This window comes from Crinia signifera, chromosome 8, assembly GCF_055691185.1.
Source record: "Crinia signifera chromosome 8, ASM5569118v1, whole genome shotgun sequence".
In the NCBI taxonomy this organism is placed as follows: domain Eukaryota; kingdom Metazoa; phylum Chordata; class Amphibia; order Anura; family Myobatrachidae; genus Crinia; species Crinia signifera.
The window spans coordinates 41,879,122-41,903,893 of NC_139224.1; the positions used below are offsets into that span (position 1 = coordinate 41,879,122).

Sequence of the window (24,772 nt, forward strand, 5' to 3'; positions counted from 1 at the left end):
ATTTGGACCAGGGTCTCCTGCAAATCTGTAAGTGGGTCATTTCATGAAAATTTCCTTTTTTGTGTAACGTTTGTTACCAGTTTTCATGACAAGCTTTGCATCAAAATGAAAGCATATCATGTACCACACAAACAACATTTACTTTGCACAAAATAATCAAAACACATGCTCAGAAAATATATTTCACATGATCTGTTTAGTCAAAATAAATGTAACGTTTGTTACCCACGTGTAATCACATCTCGCTATCACTGAGTTTCCAGGTTCCAGGCTGCACATACTGTACTATACATCTCTCAACAGCTCTTTGGTGGAGTAGCCCATAGGCTAGTGCCATCTGAAGATGGCGTTCGTAACAGGGGCCAAGCTTGGTAGTTGTACTATACATCTCTCAAAAGCTCTTTGGTGGAGTAGCCCATAGGCTAGTGCCATCTGAAGATAGCGCTCATTACAGGGGCCAAGCTTGGTAGTTAGAAACCAATGGGAAATTATTTTTCTATTGGAAAATAGGGCCTGTAACAGATATTGGAAATAACCCCTATATATGTTCTTGTGATAGTTGAAACGTGTGAAAATCTCCCAAAAACAGTGAAGGGGAAATTGACTAAGATGTGTATTCTACTTCACATGTGCTGTTGCTATGGGCAACCAATCAGATCCTGTCTTCTATCTTCTAGAAGGTGCTAAATTAAATAAGAAGTAGATTCTGATTGGTTGCCCATAGCAACATTACATGTGAAGTAGAATACACATCTTAGTAAATTTCCCCCTGAATTTCTTGGGATATCACACATTTTTTTGTTATATATAAAAACACCCTAATTAAGCCAGTTGGTTGTGATGCAGCCAATGGCTTCAATATAGGGGTGTGGCCTGCTCCAATGTGGGTCACATAAAAATGCCAGATCCTACTCAGTGACAGGAGCCACGTGCGGGACTACAACTATTACATGCAACACGCGGCTCTTGTCACGGTGTAGAGGCGGGGAAATGCAGATAGACAGGTTTTCTTGGAGCATCTTGTATCTCCAGTATCCCCATTATGCAAAAATTGGGGGTCAGATCCTAAGTCACACTCCTCCCACAAAGTGTGTTTTCACACCAGTGTGCAAAGAGATTCTTCAAGACCACACCGGGTGTCACTGGGGTGATGCCCCTGGTTGCCACCCTGCCCTGTTATTAGCCATCGGTGACTTGAGCTCCGTGCATGCAATATTGCTATGAAAGACAATTTTGTTTCATCTTCTAGATTCGTTCATATCCTTCAATCAATAAATGAGAATTTTTTTAAGCCATATTTTTAAAATTGCTAGAAAACACAGCCTCATACAGCTGCTGTCACACATGGCCTGTCCGTACAGTGACTTTATCCCAGCCGCCTTCTTCTTGATTTATTGTTTAGACAAGAACTTGTCAGGCCGACAGCCTTTATACCTCAGATCTGTCAGCTTTCATCCGACGTTCATGAACTTGCAAGTTGACACTTTGAGATACAGTATGCAAAAGTTTAACAGTTTTCAGTGCTCAGCAAAGCGCAGTTACTCCATACTATGTGCAGTGGTGCAGTTACTTCATGCTAGGTGCAGTGGTGCAGTTACTCCATGCTATGTGCAGAGATGCAGTTATACAATACTATGTACAGAGATGCCGTTACACCATACTATCATGTGCATCGGTGCAGTTACTCCATACAATGCACATCGGTGCAGTTACTTCATACTATGCACAGCGGTGCAGTTACTCCATGTGTATTCTACTTCACATGTGCTGTTGCTATAGGCAACCAATCAGATCCTGTCTTCTATCTTCTAGAAGGTGCTAAAATAAATAAGAAGTAGATTCTGATTGGTTGCCCATAGCAACATCACATGTGAAGTAGAATACACATCTTGTGCAGTTACTCCATACTATGTGCAGCGGTGCAGTTACTCCATACTGTGCACAGCGGTGCAGTTACTTCATACTATGTGCAGCAATGCAGTTACTCCTTAGATGTGCAGTGGGGCAGTTACTTTATACTATGCACAGCGGTGCAGTTACTCCATACTATGCGAAGTGGTAAAATTACTCTATACAATGCGCAGTAGTGCAGTTACTCCATACTATGTGCAGCAGTGCATTTACTTTATACTCTGCACATGTTACATCTGCCCCCCCCCCCCCCCCCCCCTAGCTATATAGTCACACTAAAGGCCCCCATTCACTAGTGTGAGGTATCACATGCGGTACCTCGCATGCGATACCCTGCAATCTCACCCGGCAGCTGTCGGGAGGCCGAATACATTGTAATACAAATAATGTATCATATGCAATCCCAACAGGGGCTACGGGCTGTGACAAATATTCATGGCAGCCAGTCAGATCTGCAATTGAGATGCGAGGCACACAGGAATGCACCTCACATTGCAATCGCAGGAAAAGCACATGCGAAATGACACTTCATTTTCATGCGATACGTCACAGCAATGCGTCGGAATTGCATAAAAAGTGGCCATATCGCACTAATAGATAAGGCCCTTTACACTACACAAGGTATTTGTTGCACGACTCCGTAAATGACCTACACTGGTTTAGTATGCACTAATCTACCACAAGCCAACAATTTCATGGTCTAATACCTTACACGTCAGGTCCTTGGTGGCTTAGTCCTGGCTTTGACTGCTTTTGGAGCAAGCAAATGCTTGTAATGAAAATCGTGTCTCCCCCCCCCCTCCACATCTATCTTTCTTATTCATAAGTCTAAACAGCATCTTGAACTTTTGGCATTTAATACACATTCTTTCTAGGAGTAGTTCTCACAAGTTCTCTCATGATGATTGATTGGTGGGATTCTAACCCCAATACCTTCTATTACACAGCAATAGGCAACACACAATCAGTACAATGCGCTTCTTGTCCTATTATAGGGGGATAATTGGGGTCAGAGCACAAGAGCAGCAAACAGGTGACTGAGGATAGGAGAAAACTGAGACTCTCCTAACTACCAATCAAATGAATTAATATTCCCTGTTCAGAGGGATAAATATTCTTCCGTCTGAAAGCACAGACTTTGCTGAAAGTCTCCATTTGTCCACAATGACCTGTTTTTAAACTGAACATTTAAGATTCATATAAAGGAAAATATTTGCTCACCAGCGAAAAGTCTTGTGCGAATTCAATGTGAATTCATAGGACAGAGAACCTGATTCTGGTAAAGCAAAAACAGTAAGTAACTTTATATCTGGAACAAACCATGGGCCTTATTCAAACCTGATCGCTAGGCTGCATATGTTCACAGCTGAATGCCACCCGGCGGAACGGCCGATTCCCCCCCCCCCCCCCCTTCTGCGCATATCCCCTCACCAGCATACCAGGGTATGCGTACACATCCATTAGCATTCGTTTGCATGTGCAAATCATGATTCGATGGTCTCTGATCATGTGATGTCAGTCACACCCCCTGAGCAGGCATCGACATGCCTGCGTTTACAGGGGAATGCCCCCTTCCCTCGCACTGTGGACTAAACGTGAAGGAAGGGGGAGGGGGCCGCATGCGCAAACCTCGACCAACGGAGTAAGGGACAAATTTGGCCTGTAACGGACAGGTCTGAATCGGCTGCCATGTTGCAATTCAAGAGAAGCAAATACATTTTGATTTTTATGTGCAGCGTAAATACTGTCTGCTTTTGCATGTAGCCCACAGATGTTCGTTGCCTTTCTTTTTATACTGCAAATTACTGTATATTTCAAATTGGTCACAGTCCACAGAAATCTAAATCTGTCTGCGTATGTTCCATCTGCCCCATCTGTACAGCAGCAACATGCTTTTTTTTTTTTTTGCATTACTTCCCAAGCAGAATCAGATCCACTGCTTTGTTTCCAATGAACTCTTGGTAAATACTACTGGTTACATAGTAAAGTGCTCCCTACTGTCGTCACATGAACAGATTCATTATCAGATGATATATTGTCCTATATCTCTGCAGTAAATATCAATATTAATATCAATATATGGTATATGTGCTAGGAGACAACAGTGGTATATGGTCCTGGTTTAATGTGGGACCTGTGGATTGACATTGGGTCATTCAGAGTTATACGCAAACCCGATGGTTTTCTTAATAATCCAATGCTTGTGGTTCTACACAGGTGCAGTCTACTGCCCCCCCCCCCCCCCAAGCATGATTGATGACGTGCTGCGGCACCAGGGTGGCAGAGCAGAGAGTATTGCCCCTGTTTTGTAGAGGTGCTGAGCCTAGGGTTCATGACAGTGATCCGATGCTGTATGGACACAGGACTCGGATTGCATATGCTGGCAGGAGCAGGGCCGGTGTAAGGCTTCTCAGCACCCTAGGCGAAACTTCAACCTACTCCCACCCCCCCCCACCCCAAAAAAATCACGTGGTCCTCCCAGCCCCCCCCCCCCCCCAGGAAGGTGGGAAAGTCCCCTGCTTTTCCTGAAGGCACTCTGCACCCTCCCCTTTGCCACCCACAACAGAGTACAAGGAGGAGGGGGCAGCAATGTAGGGAACTATGTCTCAAGGGAAAGTATGGAGGTGAGGTCTTAGAGGTTCCACAGTCGCCACCTGCATTAAATACAACAAGGATCCTCATAGACATCCTTGATTTTTTGATTTGCAGACTTGGTGGCACCCCCCAGATCCTGGCGCCCTAGGCAGCTGCCTAAAGCTGCCTAATGGTAGAGCCGGCCCTGGGCAGGAGGAGCCAGACATGGGCAGCACCAGAGGTATAATGGGCCATTTGGCCATGTCAGCACCACTGGAAGGCAGAGTTACTGCAGTGTAAAGGCTGTCATGTGAGGGGTGGAGCCACATGTCAACAAACAAAACAAGCCTCGTGTATATGCTGGCCCACCGGGAATCTTCCACTCAAGGCCTATTGTCAATGGGGACATTCAGAGGACTTTTGGTTTATGTTTCCAAACACGCAACAATATACTGACACCGGAAGCAACAGATTTATCCTTGTGCCGGTTGTAGGGTGTGTGTGTAAAGGTGGCCAAGGCACAGCAAGAATGTAGCAGTGCAAAAATGCATCCCAGGCTGGCCTCAAGAACTTGAATATGGCCAACTCAGAAGTGGACAACTTCCTTATGCAAAATTACTTTTGATTGGTTGAACCCTATATAATTAATACTGTAGTGTTGCTGGTTTGAGCAGTGTGCCTTTTATTTTCAGTGAACATTTTGCACATATATGGCCCTTATTCAGATCTCATCGCAGTACAAATTTGTTTGTAAAATGGGCAAAACCATGTGCACTGCAGGTGGGGCAGATGTAACATGTGCAGAGAGAGTGAAATTTGGGTGGGGTGTGTTGAAACTGAAATCTAAATTGCAGTGTAAAAATAATGCAGCCAGTATTTACCCTGCACAGAAACAAAATAACTCACACAAATCTAACTCTCTCTGCACATGCTACATCTGCCCCACCTGCAGTGCACATGGTTTTGCCCATTTTCCAAACAAATTTGTACTGCGATCAGATCTGAATAAGTGCCATAATTACTGTAGGTGAAAATAACTTTGTCTACGCTAATCTAAGAAATGCTCAGCCGTGACTAAGGGGATGATGTATCATATGGTGAAAAGAGTAAGAAGTGGGCCATGGAAACCAAATAGCATCTATCATTTAATTGCATGTACTTGATAAATGTTATCTCGATGGTGATTGGGTGCTAATGGTAACTTTTGCACTGGTCCATTTCTCCACTATGGGGCCAGTTCAGACCCCTTGGGACGGGTGTTCGCAGCCGTGCACACAGATGAGGACGAGCAGCCATTCATCGGGGCGGTGGCTCACTGGGCTCCGAACACTCGCAACCCAGTCAGCAGGTCTGAATCAGAGCCCATATTCACCGTTTAATACATGTACCCCAAAGTTACATCAGAGAAACACTTTATTTATTTATTAACAGTTTCTTATTTAGCGCACACAGATTCCGCAGCGCTTTACAGAGCATAGTTCGCATTCTGTAGATCTGACTGTATATTATTCTACTTTCAGGCTTTTTCTTTTTTAGAACTCTTCCCTTATTTCAGGGTGTAAAGTCATCAACATATTAAAAACTAAATCTATAACAACATCATGATTGAGTCAATGTAACATACATGATAAATGACAGCATAACATTAGTAAACTGTGAGAAGCTGTAGATGTAGTCATTGATCCCTACTTGCACATCTAACAAACCACAATGGGCGTACTTTACGGCAAAGAACCGTGCACAGAAAAAAATGCGTATACTAGCCCAAATGCTGAGCTGTGGACACTTTTGAGCAGGTCTGGTTATCTAGTATTCATTGTCGATGCACACTTACACCAAACCTGTTTTAGATACAAGAAACGCCTGCAAACAGGTGCATTTTCTCCCACGCCCTGACTGATAACGTGAGAATCCAGTCTGACACTGGTTTTATGGTAAAGGTGCCCATACACTTTACAATTGTTGGGTGAGATGAGATGCGCGCTCCTGTCACACATCTTATCGCACAGCTCAAAAAGTATGTGCTGCACATACTTATTGTACTAGATCTCATCTCATTGCAAAACCTATGCGATGTTATCTAGACCAAATTGTATACAATAATTGTACCGTGTATGGGCACCATCTGTTCACTAAAAACGGGCATACTTTTAACTATTGCCAATATGAGCTGATTGGGACTATTTTTTTCTGTTAAGTTAAACTTTAATCTTCAAGAGAAATCAAGAATAATCCTAGTATCATAACAAAAGCTTTTTTTAAAAGATTCTGCTTTCATCATGTGGTCAGATTGAAAGATCTTACACAAGAAGCCTTAATATGACCACATCCAAGAACACACATGGAAAGATCCCAATCAAGATGGGAGATGAAAGTGATGCGTCTACCACTCACAGGAAAATCATTCGGCTTTTGAAAGATAACATATGACAAGGTTCCAATCAAGTCTACTCCCGGACTCATCTGTTTAGGGTGGCGTTTTTTTGTTTTTTTATTGCATGCATTCAGTAAAATATATGATAGTAATAGGTGACTTTGACCCAAGGCATACATTGACTGATATCAGCATTAAAAAAAAAAAAAAACACTATGGAACGAGATAGATCTCTAATCTACGGGATGTAAACAAAGCACAAATTATCTCTCTGTTCTTCCATTCGGTTGTAATTATTACAGCATCTTCAGACAAATGAAGATCCAGCTAATTGTATTGTCTATGCATTGCCCATTTCCCGTCTAGACTTCTCAAATGTGGTCTCAGATGCCCACAAATATCAGTTTCCAAGACGAGATTACCTTATCTGTGGTACACATACTACCTATTCATGTGGCTTCCGTACTTGTAGGCTTGGATTAGAGAGGAATTTAACATTCTGCATGTAGATGATTTGTGCAGGCTTCTTTGATGAATATACTTTAGTGTTCTGGAATATCAGTTTTGTTCTCTAAGAGGCAAATTTACAGAGTGATTCTTAAAATGAAAAGAGATGATGTTGCTGATAGCAACCAATAAGTTTCTGTGCATCATTTTTTTAAGGATGCAATTGAGAAAAGATAGATAAAATCTGATTGGTTGCTTCGGGTAAGATCATCGCTTTTCATTTGTAGAAGCTTTAGTAAATTTACCCCTAAGGAACAAGCCTGGACCTCTATTTGGGGTAACTGTATGAAGCTTGGAGAAGTGGTTATCTATCCCCATAAAGAACGTTCTGTGCAAGGTGATAATGATCCAGCCAATCAGCTCCTAACTCTCAATTTACATATTGGAGATGATTGGCTGGTACATTATCACCTTGCACATACTGTTCTTTAAGGGGATAGATACCACTTCTCCAAGCTACGGTACATACATTTACCCCTCTGTACCGCAACCTCACCACATAGTAGAATGGTTTCATATTGTCGCCACCCCATTTTTACTTTAGACTTTAAATACTGCAAATTGTTAAGGTTCCAAATGCAGATCTGGATGAAGAAGCAAGAGCGGGAATGCATGTTAAATGTGGACAAAGCGGTGCACATACAATCAGCATGGACAGACATGCCCTCCTGCGTGCGTGTGTGCTTGTATAGCCCTAGATATGATGTATATCTTAGGACTATGTAGGGCATATTTGTCATTATGTGGTGACAAGTAAGAGCGGCTCTGTCCGGGTTGCCAGTATCTTCCCTACCCTCCCGATGATTAACGGCTGACATCACCAGAGGTGGGGCTTAAGTCGGATGGGAGGAAGAGTTTAAATCTGGTGGTGAGGATAAAGTCATGCTCACAAACAGACTGACATATGAGGACTATTTCATCTGCAGCCCGTAGAGAGAAAAAAATATCACAGATGGAACTAAACTTAGCGGCCTGCCGATACTGGCCTGGAGAAGAACTAGTTAACTTACCACTTTGCCAAGCAAGTCCCAGGTATTACGCCAGTGGCATAATTATACATTTTGCTCCCCCTGCCAAAAGGTTTGTGCCCCCCCCGGGACATCACACAAATAATGGAGAATCTGAAGCAGAAGAGAGGCAGTGATACCAGCAGACACTGCTGCTTCCCCTGGCTTCGACGTGTCCCAGGCTGCCCCAGCACGCCCATCTACCCATCCGCTCACCCATACTGTACACAGTAGCCAATAGCCAGCTCTGTGTACAGTCAATTGAATCAGTGGGAAGGATTTGTCATCTCTGTCATGGCCGCGCCCACGCTGCGGCTGACTCGCCTCCGGTGCTCAGTCAGCAGGCAGCGGCATGCAGCAGCATGTCACTCGCTCCCCCAAGCGGCAGCTGGGGCAGCCTTACAGTAGTTACGCCACTGCATTATGCAAGCCTAATGCATGCCATACAATTCCATCTTTTGCCAATTCAATCCTCTGATTGGCGGTCATCAAAGATCAGCCATCAGCTGGGGAATCGGGGGGGGGGGGGGAAACAGGTAAAAAATATCCTGGTTTGCAAATCCCGATAATTTTTTGTTAGAATCTGTGCTTTAAGGTATTTCAACAAGATTTCCCCATCGTCAAAAGGGGTAATTGCCCCGATACCTGCCAGATGTATGGGCTCTATAACCTGACAGATTTAGCTTTCAGCTCTACTGATATAAAAATAAATTGTAAATAGACCAGAAAAGTATTTTATAAAAATTCAACCCTGAAATTTTTTTTTAAAAAAGTTTTCTCTGGTCATCTTGAGATGGTGATAAAAGAATCATCATTGCTGGGGTATTTGTCACTAGGTTTACCCGTGCAAGGCCAACTTCTCCCCTTTGATAAATACTGTATGCCTGCAGGCTATGTTGGGATATTTCTCTTTAAATAAATATTGAAGCATAAGCTGACATGGGCTTCATCCTGGTCCATGTAAATCATATTTACTAGGCATGAAGAAGTCTACTGATGTACAAATTGCCACACAATGGGGCCAGTGCTTTCATAAAACTGCTACATTTAATATTTCAAATGTATCAGCAGACATATGGAAAGAATAATATGAGGGTTACATGCAGGAATCTCCAAAACCCTGCATAAACTTTTCTATTTGAAATGAAAAAGGTTCAGAATGTCCCTGATACTTTCCCAGTAACACACAGCTGATAGTGGGTCTAATTAAGAATGGATTGCTAATTAGGGAATTAGCAATCCAGACGATTATCGAACAACTGAGTGTGTGAATTGTTTGCATCGAGCATGCGCTGTCACAATTTGCAAATACATATCTGCACGCATAGAAGTCACAGAGCAGCCGCTGTTTGATTACAGGAAGCGTTTACAGGTAGAAACATAGTAATTTCTGGGTGTGGGTTGTAAAAATGCAGACGTGCACAGGCGCTATTTTGGGTGGGTCTCTGATGTCAGCGATGACCACTTCCAGCCTGGTTCTTTAGCAGATTAGAGGAAGCCCTACACTTATTCAGATGGAAAAATAAACTGTTCAATGTTTCCTCTCTTGAAAATGGATATGCAATTTCGCGAGGAGCCTTTATTCTTTCCTTTTGGGTGGTGACTTTTTGATTGCAGGCAACTGCTTCTTCTCTAACTAGCGCATACTTGCCTACTTTTAATTTCACCTCTCCGGGAGAAGACCGGAGAGGCAACACATCAGGGGGCCGGGAGCAAGTCTGACATCAATTGGCCCCACCCCCATGCTGGAAAACACAGTGATTAGTGGGCCATGGAGAGGGAACGGGGCTTAAATGACGCGAAATGCTGTGATCGCGTCATTTTAGCCCCGCCCCCTCTCCGTGGACCCGCGATTTCAGGTAATTAAACCAGCGGTTAAGGGGGGAGCGGGGGCAATTAGCAGAATGCGGGAGACTTGCCCACCTTCCCCGTGGGGCCGGGACAAGGACCCAATTTCCTGGGGAGGCTCCCGGCCATTCCGGGAGGGTAGGCAAGCCTGAACTAGCGATCCATGCTGAATTAGGCACAATATACACAACAGCCAGAAACCAATCAGTTTACTGGTCTAAGACACTTTCAGAAAGGTAATTAGCTGTATATACTGTATATTAATATTAGGGAGGTAAGTACCAGAGCCATTGCTTGAGTGGAACAATTCACATTTTCCCCAGCAGGGCACAGTCATACACTGATTGGCACATTGTGCATTAATACAGATTACCAGGCTACAAAAAGCCTATTTACGCCCATTCGTATGACATAACACACTTTACTGGACCACTGGATAGGGCTGTACATGTAAACCTATCTCAGACAAAGCAAACATGCTTATTATTGCACTCACAGTATTTCACATATTGCAATTCCCTTCCTTAGGTCTTCCACTGCCGGTAACTTCTATGATCCATTTTGAAAGCAGAATGATTTATTTCCCTTGGAGACATCTCTCTACACTGCTCATCTTTACCAGTCCCTACATAGGCTTCCTGTACTTTGCCAGTCCCTACATGGGCTGCCTGTACCTTGCCAGTACCTACATGGGCTGCCTGTACATTGCCAGTCCCTACATGGGCTGCATGTACTCTGCCAGTCCCTACATGGGCTGCATGTACTCTGCCAGTCCCTACATGAGCTGCCTGTACCTTGCCAGTCCCTACATGGACTGCCTGTACATTGCCAGTCCCTACCTGGGCTGCATGTACTCTGCCAGTCCCTACATGGGCTGCATGTACTCTGCCAGTCCCTACATGAGCTGCCTGTACCTTGCCAGTCCCTACATAGGCTTCCTGTACCTTGCCAGTCCCTACATGGGCTGCATGTACTCTGCCAGTCCTTACATGGGCTGCATGTACTCTGCCAGTCCCTACATGGGCTGCATGTACTCTGCCAGTCCCTACATGGGCTGCATGTACTCTGCCATTCCCTACATGGGCTGCATGTACTCTGCCAGTCCCTACATGGGCTGCATGTACTCTGCCAGTCCCTACATGGGCTGACTGTACCTTGCCATTACCTACATGGGCTGCCTGTACCTTGCCAGTCCCTACATGGGCTGCATGTACTCTGCCAGTCCCTACATGGGCTGCATGTACTCTGCCAGTCCCTACATGGGCTGCATGTACTCTGCCAGTCCCTACATGGGCTGCCTGTACTCTGCCAGTCCCTACATGGGCTGCCTGTACTCTGCCAGTCCCTACATGGGCTGCCTGTACTCTGCCAGTCCCTACATGGGATGCCTGTACTCTGCCAGTACCTACATGGGCTACATGTACTCTGCCAGTCCCTACATGGGCTGCATGTACTCTGCCAGTCCCTACATGGGCTGCATGTACTCTGCCAGTCCCTACATGGGCTGCATGTACTCTGCCAGTCCCTACATGGGATGCCTGTACTCTGCCAGTATCTACATGGGCTACATGTACTCTGCCAGTCCCTACATGGGCTGCATGTACTCTGCCATTCCCTACATGGGCTGCATGTACTCTGCCAGTCCCTACATGGGCTGCATGTACTCTGCCAGTCCCTACATGGGCTGACTGTACCTTGCCATTACCTACATGGGCTGCCTGTACCTTGCCAGTCCCTACATGGGCTGCATGTACTCTGCCAGTCCCTACATGGGCTGCATGTACTCTGCCAGTCCCTACATGGGCTGCATGTACTCTGCCAGTCCCTACATGGGCTGCCTGTACTCTGCCAGTCCCTACATGGGCTGCCTGTACTCTGCCAGTCCCTACATGGGCTGCCTGTACTCTGCCAGTCCCTACATGGGATGCCTGTACTCTGCCAGTACCTACATGGGCTACATGTACTCTGCCAGTCCCTACATGGGCTGCATGTACTCTGCCAGTCCCTACATGGGCTGCATGTACTCTGCCAGTCCCTACATGGGCTGCATGTACTCTGCCAGTCCCTACATGGGATGCCTGTACTCTGCCAGTACCTACATGGGCTACATGTACTCTGCCAGTCCCTACATGGGATGTATGTACTCTGCCAGTTCCTACATGGGCTGCCTGTATTCTGCCACTCCCTACAAGTGCTGTATGTACTCTGCCAGTCCCTACATGGGATGCCTGTTCTCTGCCAGTCTCTACATGGGCTGCACCTCCCCAGCTCCCATAAAAACACTACATAAAAGGCCATTAATAAAATGACTGGTACTTTATCTCTCTCCATTTTATTAAATTCTAAGGCTTAGTACTTTCCCCAAAGTGAAATAAACTATGGTTATAATAAAAAGGCTGGAGATGACCTTGAACATAGCCCCATTTCTTCATAGTGCCAGCAGCACAGTATCGGGTGTATCAGCAAGTCCTCAATAATGATGGAGCAGAGGAAAAAAATCTATGTGATCTAATCTGCATCTACCACAAGCCCAGCTAAGGACAAAGGAGGGGTAATGGAGGTTTCTCTAAGAAAATCATTTAGGGGGAAAAAACAGGTAAACATAGATTAATGACCAATGGCCACAGATAGGAGCTAAAAAATCTAGCAGAGGACTGTGAGGGAGACAGGCTGTAAAACAGGGCCATTAAACAGCAATTTGTATGAGATTGTTCTCCTGAGAAAAGTTTACCTACAGCTGACTGCAAACAACATGAAAGGATGGGGAGGATCTCAGCAGATGTCCAACATTTCAGCTCTTGTCTCCACTTTTATTTGAAACTCACTTTAGAACAGAGGATAAAACACAGAGGTGAAAGTTTTAAAGATGGCATCAGTAGGTGGCAGGGGATTATATGAAGCAGAATATAAGGACATGCCAGGAGAGCAACATAATAACTACACAACCTACTATGCTAAGCATTTCCACATGCCAGTTCCTACACATTTCTCCTTCTACAGTCCCCTGTGTGACTACGCTCAGTCCATTCTCTCCAGTAACTTAATGCAGTCACTGCACTCATCTTGTAATCTCAATCTAGAACCTGCCCCCTCACACCCACCCTCCGCTCCATGTTCTGCACTGCAAGACCACCTCTAGCTAATGTCCTCAACTTGTCTCTGTCCCCTTGCTCATTACTACTATACATTAAACACGCACTCATCTCACCAATTCTAAAGAAACAATCTCTGGACACAGCCACTGTCTTTGATAACCACTGACAGGGACTACACTAAGGGGACCAATGATCAAGTTATAGCAAAGTCACAAGGAGATATTTCTATACTCATCTTCCTGGCTCTCTTGGACGTCTTCGGCACTGTAAGATATATGTATAGGCCCCCCATACACTGAGCCGATTTGGTCACATTTCGGCCGATTGCGAACAATTGGGCCATTAAATCGGACCAAATCGGCTGTCCCTGACATGCCGTCAGGTCTGATGCGCGGTCCTGTGCGCATCTGAACCCAGCAGGTGGTCGACCTGCTGGCCGTACGACCACCCATCCTGGGCCCTCCCTCCTGTCGGCGAGACGGGCGGGAAGCAGGGATGCATGCGATCCATCACAACAAATTGTGATGGAACGCATGCGTCCCTGCCGCCGGGAAGGAGGGAGGAGGGTGTAATGGTTAGCATTACTGCCTTACAGCACAGAGGTCATGGGTTTGATTCCCACCATGGCCCTAACTGTGCGGAGTTTGTATATTCTCCCAGCACTTGCGTGGGTTTCCTCCGGGTACTCCGGTTTCCTCCCACAATCCAAAAATATACTGGTAGGCTAATTGGCTTCCAACAAAATTAACCCTAGAATGTCTGTGTGTGCGTGTACATGTGGTAGGGAATATAGCTTGTAAGCTCCACTGAGGCAGGGACTGATGTGAAAGTTCAAATAGTCTCTATAAAGCGCTGCGTAATATGTGTGCGCTATATAAGAAACTGATAATAATAATAATAATAATAATAATAATAAATAAACCAGGTCCAATGAGGTCTAAATCGGTCACTGGTTCAAATACATTTTATTTTGTTTTATTATTCATATGGGACAATAGCTCCAAAAAAGTTGTCTATAAGTAGACAGAACATGGAGGATTGTATATGTTACAATTAGTCTCTGTGCAGGCTACGAGCAAACTTGTACCATACCATGCTGCCAATTATGGCACAGATATGATCTGAAATTAGCCAAGTCCCCAATGTATTGTAACGTGAGAGGGCCGTTATACCTTAGCCAGGCTGACAGAAGACCTCTGGGAGAAAATATAGGGATTCTAGGGAACAGAAAGCAAATAATGGAACGCCGGCATTTTTATAGAAATAAGGCAATAGTTCATATAACAAGAATATACTTTTACACTGTCCCATAATCTTTACATTACACAAACACAATGAAAAAAAAAAAGCTGTAAGAACAAAATGGAGGGAATTAAATTACGGCCGAAGTTATCTGCCCAACCACACTTTACAGCAGCCCAATCTCGTATAAAACTGTTCTTTATCCCATTGGGTAGCAAGCACTTCTGTGCTTATTAAGGATTTGGCCAGGTGGACGGAGGGATATGGTGAATTAAATGCAGCGGCGATGGCAATTCGAACCCTTCACCCCATAATTGAATCACCCTCTATGTAGCAATCCATAGCATTTTAGATCATAGAAATCACGGTCATCCTTATAAATGTATTAGTCTGGTAACCTCTCTAAAGCTTTGAAAACCTGACTGTTCCAGTTAGCGTCTGATCTATTTTACAGTGCACTCAATGACTGGTTCTGCAATTATTTGCTGTTCCCCTCCCTCGAGCACACTTACACTGTTGACCAACAAAGAGATAATTGTCATGCGGATTTGTGACAGTTGAGGCTCTCGGATGAATGTAAGACATTTATGAGAAATTTTAATATTACATTTTAAATGCAGGTCAATTAAGAAAAAGACGTCTCTCAAAACCACAGCTATATCAAAGGTTATAAAGAACATATCGGGCCATTTGTTAACTCTGGTGTGTAAAATCGTGTAAATATCATAAATACGATATACAAGAAGCAATGAGACCATAATCTCTGAACACATAGGGGTATATTCAATGTGGGAGGGGAGCAGTGCTGATAGCTCGCCGTCAGAGTAGTCAACGGCCTCCACTTCACTCGCCGTTTCCACCTCGCTTGCTCCCTGAGACGAGGTGGAAACGGCGAGTGTGGCCACCACAACGGTGGTGCTCGCCTCAAAAAGCAGCGGGCTTCCTGCATTTGTGGTGAACCTCACCGTTTAAGGGAATCCTCGCCATACATGACAAGTAGAACACGCAATCTCCAAGTTAGGTGCATAAATTAAAGTTCTTTCTTACCCAACAAAATAAAACTGGAACTTTGGTTTGCTGGAGCTGTTATGCCCATATCCCCTCCTCGTCATCCTGGAAGATTCATGTGAAGGTCCACCAAGGTGTTAGCAAAGGAATGCAGAGAAGAAAGATACATTAGAAACAAACAAACAACACATTGTGCTAACACAATTAGTTACTAAACAATAGATTCCCATACCCAACACAAACAGATTTTATCTGTAAACTTCCACATTCTCCAAGATTGATAATGTTTTAAAACAAAATATAGCCGGCATAAAGCCTTGAAAAACACCTTACAATACTGAGGAAAAAACTTAGGGGGTGATTCACATTGGCTTAGTAAGCAGCGTACATTCGCTGTTTACCGAGTGGTTAGACGCCACCCACTGGGCGAGCGAACGGACGTCTCCCATCCACAAGCAAACGGCCCCGTTGGCATGCGAATGGTGTGCACTCACACATCCGTACAGGAACAAATCATGCGACCATCGAATGATTGTTCCACAGTTTGCAAATAAAAATTAGTCTAGGCTAAGTTTTAATTACAAGCGCCTGGGCGAAGATGGGATGGGCAGCTGACCTTGACCAGCCGTCCACCCAGAGCAGGCTTCGGCACACCTGCATTCACATAGCGTCCCCATGCTCCAGCCCCGGGCCCGCACCGCTGAGTGCGAACGCCTCTGTGTGATACTCGCAGAAGGCATTCGCACTGCGGGTCTGCACATGTCTGCACATATCTGTTTTCTCGCCAATACGCATTAGCAGATCCGCAACATCGGTCCCGGACTGGAGAGTGACCCTTTTGTTGCGCTGGATATGGCAGCACTTCTATAGAACCTCGCTGTTAGTTGAGGAACAAGGGAGTAGATAGAAAACAAAAAGATATAGAAGTGCGCTCTATACAATGTTCACCACATTATAATTAATAAAATTATAGATAAAAATGTAAACACATAAAACAAAAATTATTTATTCCATTTTAAAGCAGATTAAAATATTCAAACTCCCGGGGTTTCTCCCATGACATGAAGCCATACAGGTGTCGGATCTAAGTTCTGTGAAAAGTGAATATTTTAATCTGCTGTCAAATGGAATAAATCATTTTTGTTTTATATGTTTACATTTTTATCTATTATTTTATAAATGTGAACATTGTATAAAGCGCACTTCTATATATTTTTGTTTATATATATATATATATATATATATATATATATATATATATATATACACACACACATGCTTTCATACATACATACATAATACAGGCTTGCAATAACGATCTCAATGACAAACAGTTAACCTTAAGTCTCCTGTCCCAACGTATTTATAACGAGAGTGCCCTGTCTTACTCCCGCAGGACTCTTTCGGCACCATCTGATGGTGAATACAGATGTGGCATTTGACATCTATTCTCCAGGTTGTATAACGACTGAACAATAACATATTTAGTGGTAGCAATGATTTAAAGCTCAGACTCTGCATAGATAGGAGAAACTATTACAGTACAAAGGAGTAAAACCATAACATAAAAGAAACACATTGTCAAAATTGTAAAATGACATTTACTAAAATAGAGGTCTTCTCTTTTATGGTAATTAGATCATTCACCAACATCTAATGTTTGCGTCATAGATTTATGGCTGTAAGACCGTGTGATTGCCGACATAACATTCCACTAATTATGCGTAACCCAAAGAAAGTGGTTTATAGAAAAAAAGAAACATTTTGAAGCACAGCGGTAAGGACACATTTTTAGTTTCTTACAGTTTTTTTTTAAATTCTTTGATAACGTGTTACTCTATGGTGTTGTTTACCACTAGATACTGTGACAACAGAAGCTGCATTATAATACTATAGAATAATATAGTGGTGTTTCTACGGGGGTGCGGGTTGCTCCAGGGCAGTCCAGCATCTCCACGACCCCTGGAGTGATTAAAACGGGGGTCTAAAGCCTGGAGTGACTAAAACGGAGGTCAGGCCACACTCTTCGTGTGAAGCCACACCCTTTCCATAAGGCCACAACTCTTTTAGAGGCATGGGGCGAGACAAAATAGGGTGCGATTTTCTTAGGTACTGTAGCTAAAAAAATCATTCAAAAGGTTCCCCGTGCCTGGTACTGTATTATAGCGATATGCCCTGGTCTGCCCTAGGATATCATATACCAGTAGATACCATGACGTGATGCTACATGCTCTTATAATAGATTACTGGGTTTGGTTCCTTTGGTCGAAAGTGAAAAGAACAATAGTGTTGAGGTCAACTCCAAAAGGTCAAAATGCACAAAGTTGACACAGAAAACGGGTAAAAAAAAAAAAGCACAAGGTAGCCTTGAAAATGGTCAATACATGAAAAGGTTGCCATTAGTTTTTGTTGGGTTTTTTTTGTACCATATGGACCCCCAAGTAGTGTACCACATCTCTTACCATGACTCGCTTCACCTGACATGCTCTGGTCTCTACCGTTAATATTCAGAGTCCACGCGGATGGTAAAATAGGAAAAAGTTAAGAAAATAAATTGTGAAATACTCATGTCACCATTATCATGTCGACCCTTTGACCATGCCAACCTAATGCATGTCAACAAATGATGGCTTTCCTATTGACTGTTGACCTTATAACTTTCCACCTAAAGTCCAGATACCAAGGTTACTATTATTATTATCATTTATTTAAAAGTAATTACAAGAGTTATCTACAGTAGCATCATACAAGGGGATGCAATTGACAACTGTTTACATGAAAACAAGCTATTACAGTATATAGATTTATGTAGAGATACTGAACATGTGTCTAAATGCAGAAGAGAAGGGACACAAGAGCATACGGGAAGTGGAGGTTTCTAGAGGTCTAGGGCCAGATGTATCAAGCTTCAAAAGTGATAAAATGTAGAGTGATAAAAAGCCAATCAGCTCCTACCTGTCATGTCACAGGCTGGGTTTGAAAAATAACAGATAGAAGCTGATTGGCTGGCTGTTTATCACTCTCCACTTTATCACTTTTTGAAACTTGATACATCTGGCCTATAGAGAGGAAGTGGTAGGACAAGTAGCATGTGATCTAGTAGGGAATAGTGTCCTAAAGTCCGATGGAATGGAGGATATAGAGGAGCAAGGGGAGGAGGGTGCTGGATGAAGTCCTGACAGTTGGGATTCTTTCGGTCAGTACTCCAACATCAGAATCCCGACTGTTTAAATGCCCAACAGTCAGGATCCTGACTGACAGGGGCTATTGTCCCTAGTGGGGCTCCCAACCACCAATGAAGAATTGGTCCTGTGGTGAGCGCAGCAAGCCACCAAACCAAAAAGGGGCTTCATTGGGGATTCCAATGTTGTTATACTGACCATCGGAATCGCGACTGACGGCCCACCATACCACACCCTCGGTGGATAGCGGCGGCAAAGGCCATTGCGAAGTAAAAGACTATAAAAACAGAGAACAACTGGCTATTGGTTTGGCACTGAAAAGAATCTATTTCTTATTTATCACCTTCTCAAAGATAATAAATAGTATCTGATTGGTTGCCCATAGTATATCCTAGTATATCCAGTAAGAGCACCAGATGGTGACTTCTAGGAAGCCACTAATATGATCAATGTATTTCCAGGTAGGGATGCAGCTAAGCTATTGTGCAGCTGCCGCCAGAGGGTGGGCATGCCTCAGCTATTACTGGCAGATGGTTCCAAGAAACAAAGGCATAAATATCCTATAGGCTACAATTGGAAACCATGTAAGATGGCACAAGATAGCATGTTTTTAGTCCCCGTGTGTGTCACTTGGTTCTATGCATATACTATCATTGCTGTTGTACTATTATATATTGTCAGATGATTTTACATTATGTCACACTTTATACTGCCCCACTTTGTGTGTATGAATCTAATGGCGTACTGTATATAGGGCAGGAATTAGAACCCAAATGCAGTAGCAGCTGTAAGAAAATATGCATGTGAGAAAATATGCGTCTTTTGTGCGTGCACGTCCCCTTCCGGTGGCTGGCGGGGGCTGTTGGTTGGCGATTCGACCGCCAGACACCTGCTGAATGAGAAGGGCTCCATCTGTATTTCACCGTTTCCTGATCAGCTCCAGGAGACTTGCACTTCTATGTAGCAGGGAGCATCTCCCTAGGCAATTATGTGATGGGCCCTGTCACACAGCTCCGGTGCACACTCACTGCTACATGGGGAACCTGCATGCAGGCATGGGAAGGAGGAATGGGTTAATAGTTACATATGGCCAAGTATGAAGAGGGATAGCCTATAGCAGTGATGAGGGATACTGTGCAGCGCTGGTGCTAGGTTTTTAGGTGACCAAGGCAAACCATAATCCTGCTCCTCCTGCTCCACCAATACCCTCTTTCCAGCCTCTCACATACACACTTTAGATTATTATATAATATTATATCTAATAACAAGACTGCACATGTACATACCCGGCTATACTGTCACACAGGGCTACCACAGTGGGGTAATGTGTGGTCCCAGGCGCAAACAGAAAACGGGGCCCCCTCAATGACTCCTACAGCCAAGCACAGACACATACAGTAGCAGCCGCTGTATCAATAGACCTGCTGGTGACTACAGTGCACTGGTGATCCCTGGGGACAAAGGGTCTCATGGCAGCGGTACAGCAGCTGCAGCTCCATCCATCCCATTGGTAATCTGACCCTGGCTCCAGTCCTAAACCTGATGCTAAAAGATCCCTCTAGCAATGACATGTTTCCGCGAAGGCACGGGTCGTATTAGCACAGGAGGGGCCTGTGTGCATCGCATACCAAGCACCTATTGTCACTAGGCAAAAGCACAGTCACTAGGCAAAAGCAAATATACTCATAGCACCCAATGGGGGGGGCAGCGATAAGGCGGCGGGGAACCGGGGGGAGCTTCGGTTGAAGGGGATTCACGTGCGTCTCGTTCGCGCATCCCCTTACGGCGGCTGCGGGGGCTGTCGAATCTACCGCGAGCCCCTGCCTGAACGAGAGGGGCTCCATCTGTATAGTGCTGTTGTTTATGAATAATTACCATTAACTGTTATGTCCGGCGCCACACAGCTCAAAGTCCACTGCCAATCAGTCACACACTACCAGCGCCACTGAAGAAGGAGCTGAAACTGGCGCCGCAAGAGGCTGACAGTGACTTCAACCGCACCACGGTGGGCGGCGCTGGCAGCGGCTGTGTAGTGGAAAATTAGAGACACACCTGAATCAAGCTGTGCTCCGATTTCAGTACCAGCAGCGTGTACTATTCAGAGAAAGAATGTGGTGGCCCCTAATGTGTGGGTGCCCCAGGACAACTGCCCTGGTCTTTGGATCCGGCCATGAAGGGGGATTAACTGCAAGTTTAGGGCTAAGGCCCATGAAAGTCTGTTTTAAACATCAAATAGAGACCCCAGAAAAGAAACCTATAAAGGAAAATGTATGGTCTCTGTGTTTGTTATATAATGTACAAGAGAATACTATTCCTGCCCAAGCTTCATAATGAAAATGCTCCAAGATATATTCTTTTGTTATAATGATATCTTCATCCTGCTTGTTCTGCTGCTCTATTTAATACAGTCCAACACAATGTTCTGTAACTGGCGCTGCACGAACCCAACCGCTACATACAGTGCGCGCGGCACGGAACCCAACCACTACACACACTGCGCAGTTATTAATTATGATTGAAAGAGACGGGAACTGGAGTCTCTCTCTGCCTCTGCCGCCAGGACCACTGGTAACTGCTCTTCACACAGCAGCTCTCTCATGTCAGTGATTATTAAAAAACAGATGTTTGGGGGAAATATGTCAGCGTGCTCCAAACTGAAGTGGAATAGTCTGACGGTGCAGCACGGAGAGGGATATAATCTAACACATGTAAATCGCATACACGCTCCCAATAATGACTGATTAGGATCATCCAGTGCTCTCAAACTGTATTTATCTTGTCAGCATTGTTTCTTTTATAGACACGATAATGAATGATAAACAGAATTTAAAGGGAGACACACATCGGATTGGACAAGGGAGTAGCTACCATATGGGCAAGGGGTGCAGCTGCTATGCGGCCCAGAGCTGAAGGGAGCCCATGTTTAATGTGTAAATTATATATGCTATACATTTTGACCACTAGGTGGTACATAAGGGCCCTTAAAAACTTTTCCTATGGGGCCTAAGAATATATAGCTACCCCCCTGCTATTGTGCTTGACCATGCTTTGGGGCCTTCTACAGGGTGTGGTATGGGACTCCGACAGTCGGGATCCCGACAGTCATTATCCCGACGTCGGGATCCCGACTGTCCAGAGTAAGACAGCATGGCGAGTGCAAAAAAGCCCCTTGCGGGCTCGCTGCGCTCGCCACGCTGCGGGCACGGTGGCTCGCTACGCGAGCCACCTATTCTATTCTCCCTCTATGGGGGTCGTGGACCCCCACGAGGGAAAATAGCGGGTGGCCGTCAGGCACCCGGCTGTCGACGATTTGACAGTCGGGATCCCGACGTCGGGTAAATGATTGTCGGGATCCCGACTGTCAGGAACCCGTCCGGCACCCCTTCTACATGCTGTGCTGATGAGGATGTAGACACCTCCTCTTGGGGGCTTGGCTGTGTCTTCTAGTAGACTTGGCTATTAACCAGGATTGGCAGATCATACCTTTAATAAGTGCACACAGGAATTAAGGGACATACGCACTGGATATTTTCACCCCATTTCTAAGCAATCTGACTAGATTGCATAGAAATGAAGCATGGATTATTCTGTGTGCATAGCCCCGGTTAACAGCAAAGTGTGGGAACAGTGATGTATGGTGACGGCGATGTATGGTCCCACTCATCATTATCGCCCGCAGGGAAAGACAGTCAGGGATTATTCTGATTCACTCGGAAAGGCACAATCACTCTCTAATGGACAAAACCATATATACTGCAGTGAGTTAGATTTGGGTGTTATATTGTTTCTGTGCAGGGTAAATACTGGCTGCTTTATTTTTACACTGCATATATAGATATCAGTTAGAAGTACACCCCCCACCCAAATCTAACTCTCTCTGCACATGTTACATCAGCCCCACCTGCAATGCATATGGTTTTGTCCATTAGAGAGTGATTATTCCTTTCCGAGTGAATCAGAATAAACCCCAGTGCTTGCAGATCCCAGGGCACTGCCTATAAACAATAGGCAAAGCCCTGCTCAGCACAGATCGCTCAGCACACATCACGTATATGCTGTGATGTGTGCTCAGCGATCACGCTTAAGCACGTCGCTCAGCATGAGAGGCCAAGTCGCCCCCGCGTGTAAGGCGCTTTACAGAGGATGTTGACTACTCTTTGAATCTGATGAAAGTTGGTATGAACTCTCTGACACCTCCGTCCCAACCATACTAACTGTCATAACATCCGATGAGCAGTCATGAACCTGTGTACTGTGATTCATATGTGCACTTATTAAAGGGATGATCCAGCAACCCTGATCCTGATCCTCCCTTTGCACTTCTTTCTGGCAGTAGCAGATTTATCACTAGGCAACCAAAGCAGTCCCTTAGGGCCGGCGAGTCCCAGGGAGCCAGACATGGTTGGGACATAACATCACTGGGAAGCATGTACAAAACTTCAGAAGCCCTGATCCCTGTCCAACCATAGGCGAATCTAAGGGGTGGTCTGGGGGTGCACCGGACCACCCATTAGACCGCCGGCCGCCGCACACACAATTTAAAGAAAAGACAGCCGGGCAGAAAAGGGCTGTACGCTGCCCGGCTGACAACGTCAATGCTCCCACTGGACCGCGAGCCAATAGGAGCTAGTGGTCCGGCAGCCAATCAGGGGTGACCACCAAAACCACCAATGCCGCTCCTGATTGGCTGCCGAGCTCGCGGTCCAGCGGGAGTAATGAATGAAGATATCGACTGAGACAGAGCTGCTGCTTTGCTTAGAAGTTAGACAGTGACTATACAGCTGGGCAGCATACAGCCTTTTTCTGCCCGGTGTCACTCCCCCTTGGCAACGAGCAATACCCTCCCCTTTGGCAACGAAAAATACCCTCCCCCTTGGCAATGAAAAATACCCTCCCCCTTGGCAACAAGCAATACCCTCCCCCTTGGCAATGAGCAATATCCTCCCCCTTGGCAATGAGCAATTCCCTCCCTCTTGGCAATGAGCAATTCCCCCCCCCCCCCTTGGCAACGAGCAATTTCACTCCGATCTGGCAACGAGCAATACGCCTCCCCCTTGGCAATGAGCAATCCCCCAACACAATGAGAAAATTCACTCCCTTTTGCAATGAGCATTTAACTCCCCTAGGCTAGGAACAATTCCCTCCCTCTTGGCAACAAGCATGTGTTCCCCCTTAGCAACGAGCAATCCCCACTCCCCCTTTACAATGAGCATTTAACAACTTCCTCTTGGCAACAAGCATGTATTCCCCCTTGGCATCGAGCATGAAGCCCCTGCCATCAAGCAAGAACCCCCTAGCAATGAGCATGTAGGTAAGCGGCACTTATGTGTCAAATATATAATGGGCATTACTGTTTGTTATATATTATGTAATGGGCATCATGATGTGTGGCACAATGTGTAATTGGCATTACGGCGTGTGGCTTTATTTGTAATGAGTATTACGGAGTTTGCTATAATGTGCAATGGGCATTACGGTGTGTGGTCTAATGTGTAATACCACACCCCTTTTTGTGATTACACACCTCCTTCCATGAGGCCACGCCTAGCTCTCTGCACGTTACATCTGCCCCACCTGCAGTGCACATGATTTTGCCCAATTTGAGAACAAATGTGTACTGCGATCAAATCTGAATAAGGGCCTTAGTATGTTTGGCTAGGAAGATGAGCCGGGCAGCAGCATTAAGGATAGATTGGAGTGGAGTGAGGTGTTTTACAGGGAGCACAGAAAGTAGTAAATTACAGTAGTCCATTTTATCGTCCATTTTTTCGTCGCATATACTAAAGAAACCTGCATTTGCTGAGTGCAGCATGGAAATACAATACCCTAAGCAAATCAGGTGTATCATGATGATCAAGGGACTGTATAAAAAAAAATGATTGGGAGGTACAGTATATGTATCAGATGGATAGCCCTGGATCTCATCTACTAAAATCACCAATAGGAACACAAACTATTGGACAGTCCCATCTATCTATCCAGCGCATCCAAGAGGTTTTGTGGAAAGACGTACTGTAGATGAAA

At 44.9% G+C, this 24,772-nt stretch overlaps 1 protein-coding gene across 12 annotated transcripts in view; it reads right to left on the bottom strand.

Moving 5' to 3' along the window:
• ERC2 (ELKS/RAB6-interacting/CAST family member 2) overlaps positions 1 to 24,772 on the bottom strand; it is an 875,436-nt gene that overhangs the window by 203,834 nt on the left and 646,830 nt on the right. For all 12 annotated transcript variants that reach the window (XM_083156222.1, XM_083156227.1, XM_083156223.1 and 9 more), the window contains one exon: positions 15,606 to 15,671. In XM_083156222.1, the coding sequence (XP_083012348.1) occupies positions 15,645 to 15,671 (27 nt within the window). In that variant the 3' untranslated portion in view covers positions 15,606 to 15,644. The remainder of the gene's footprint in view (positions 1 to 15,605; positions 15,672 to 24,772) is intronic.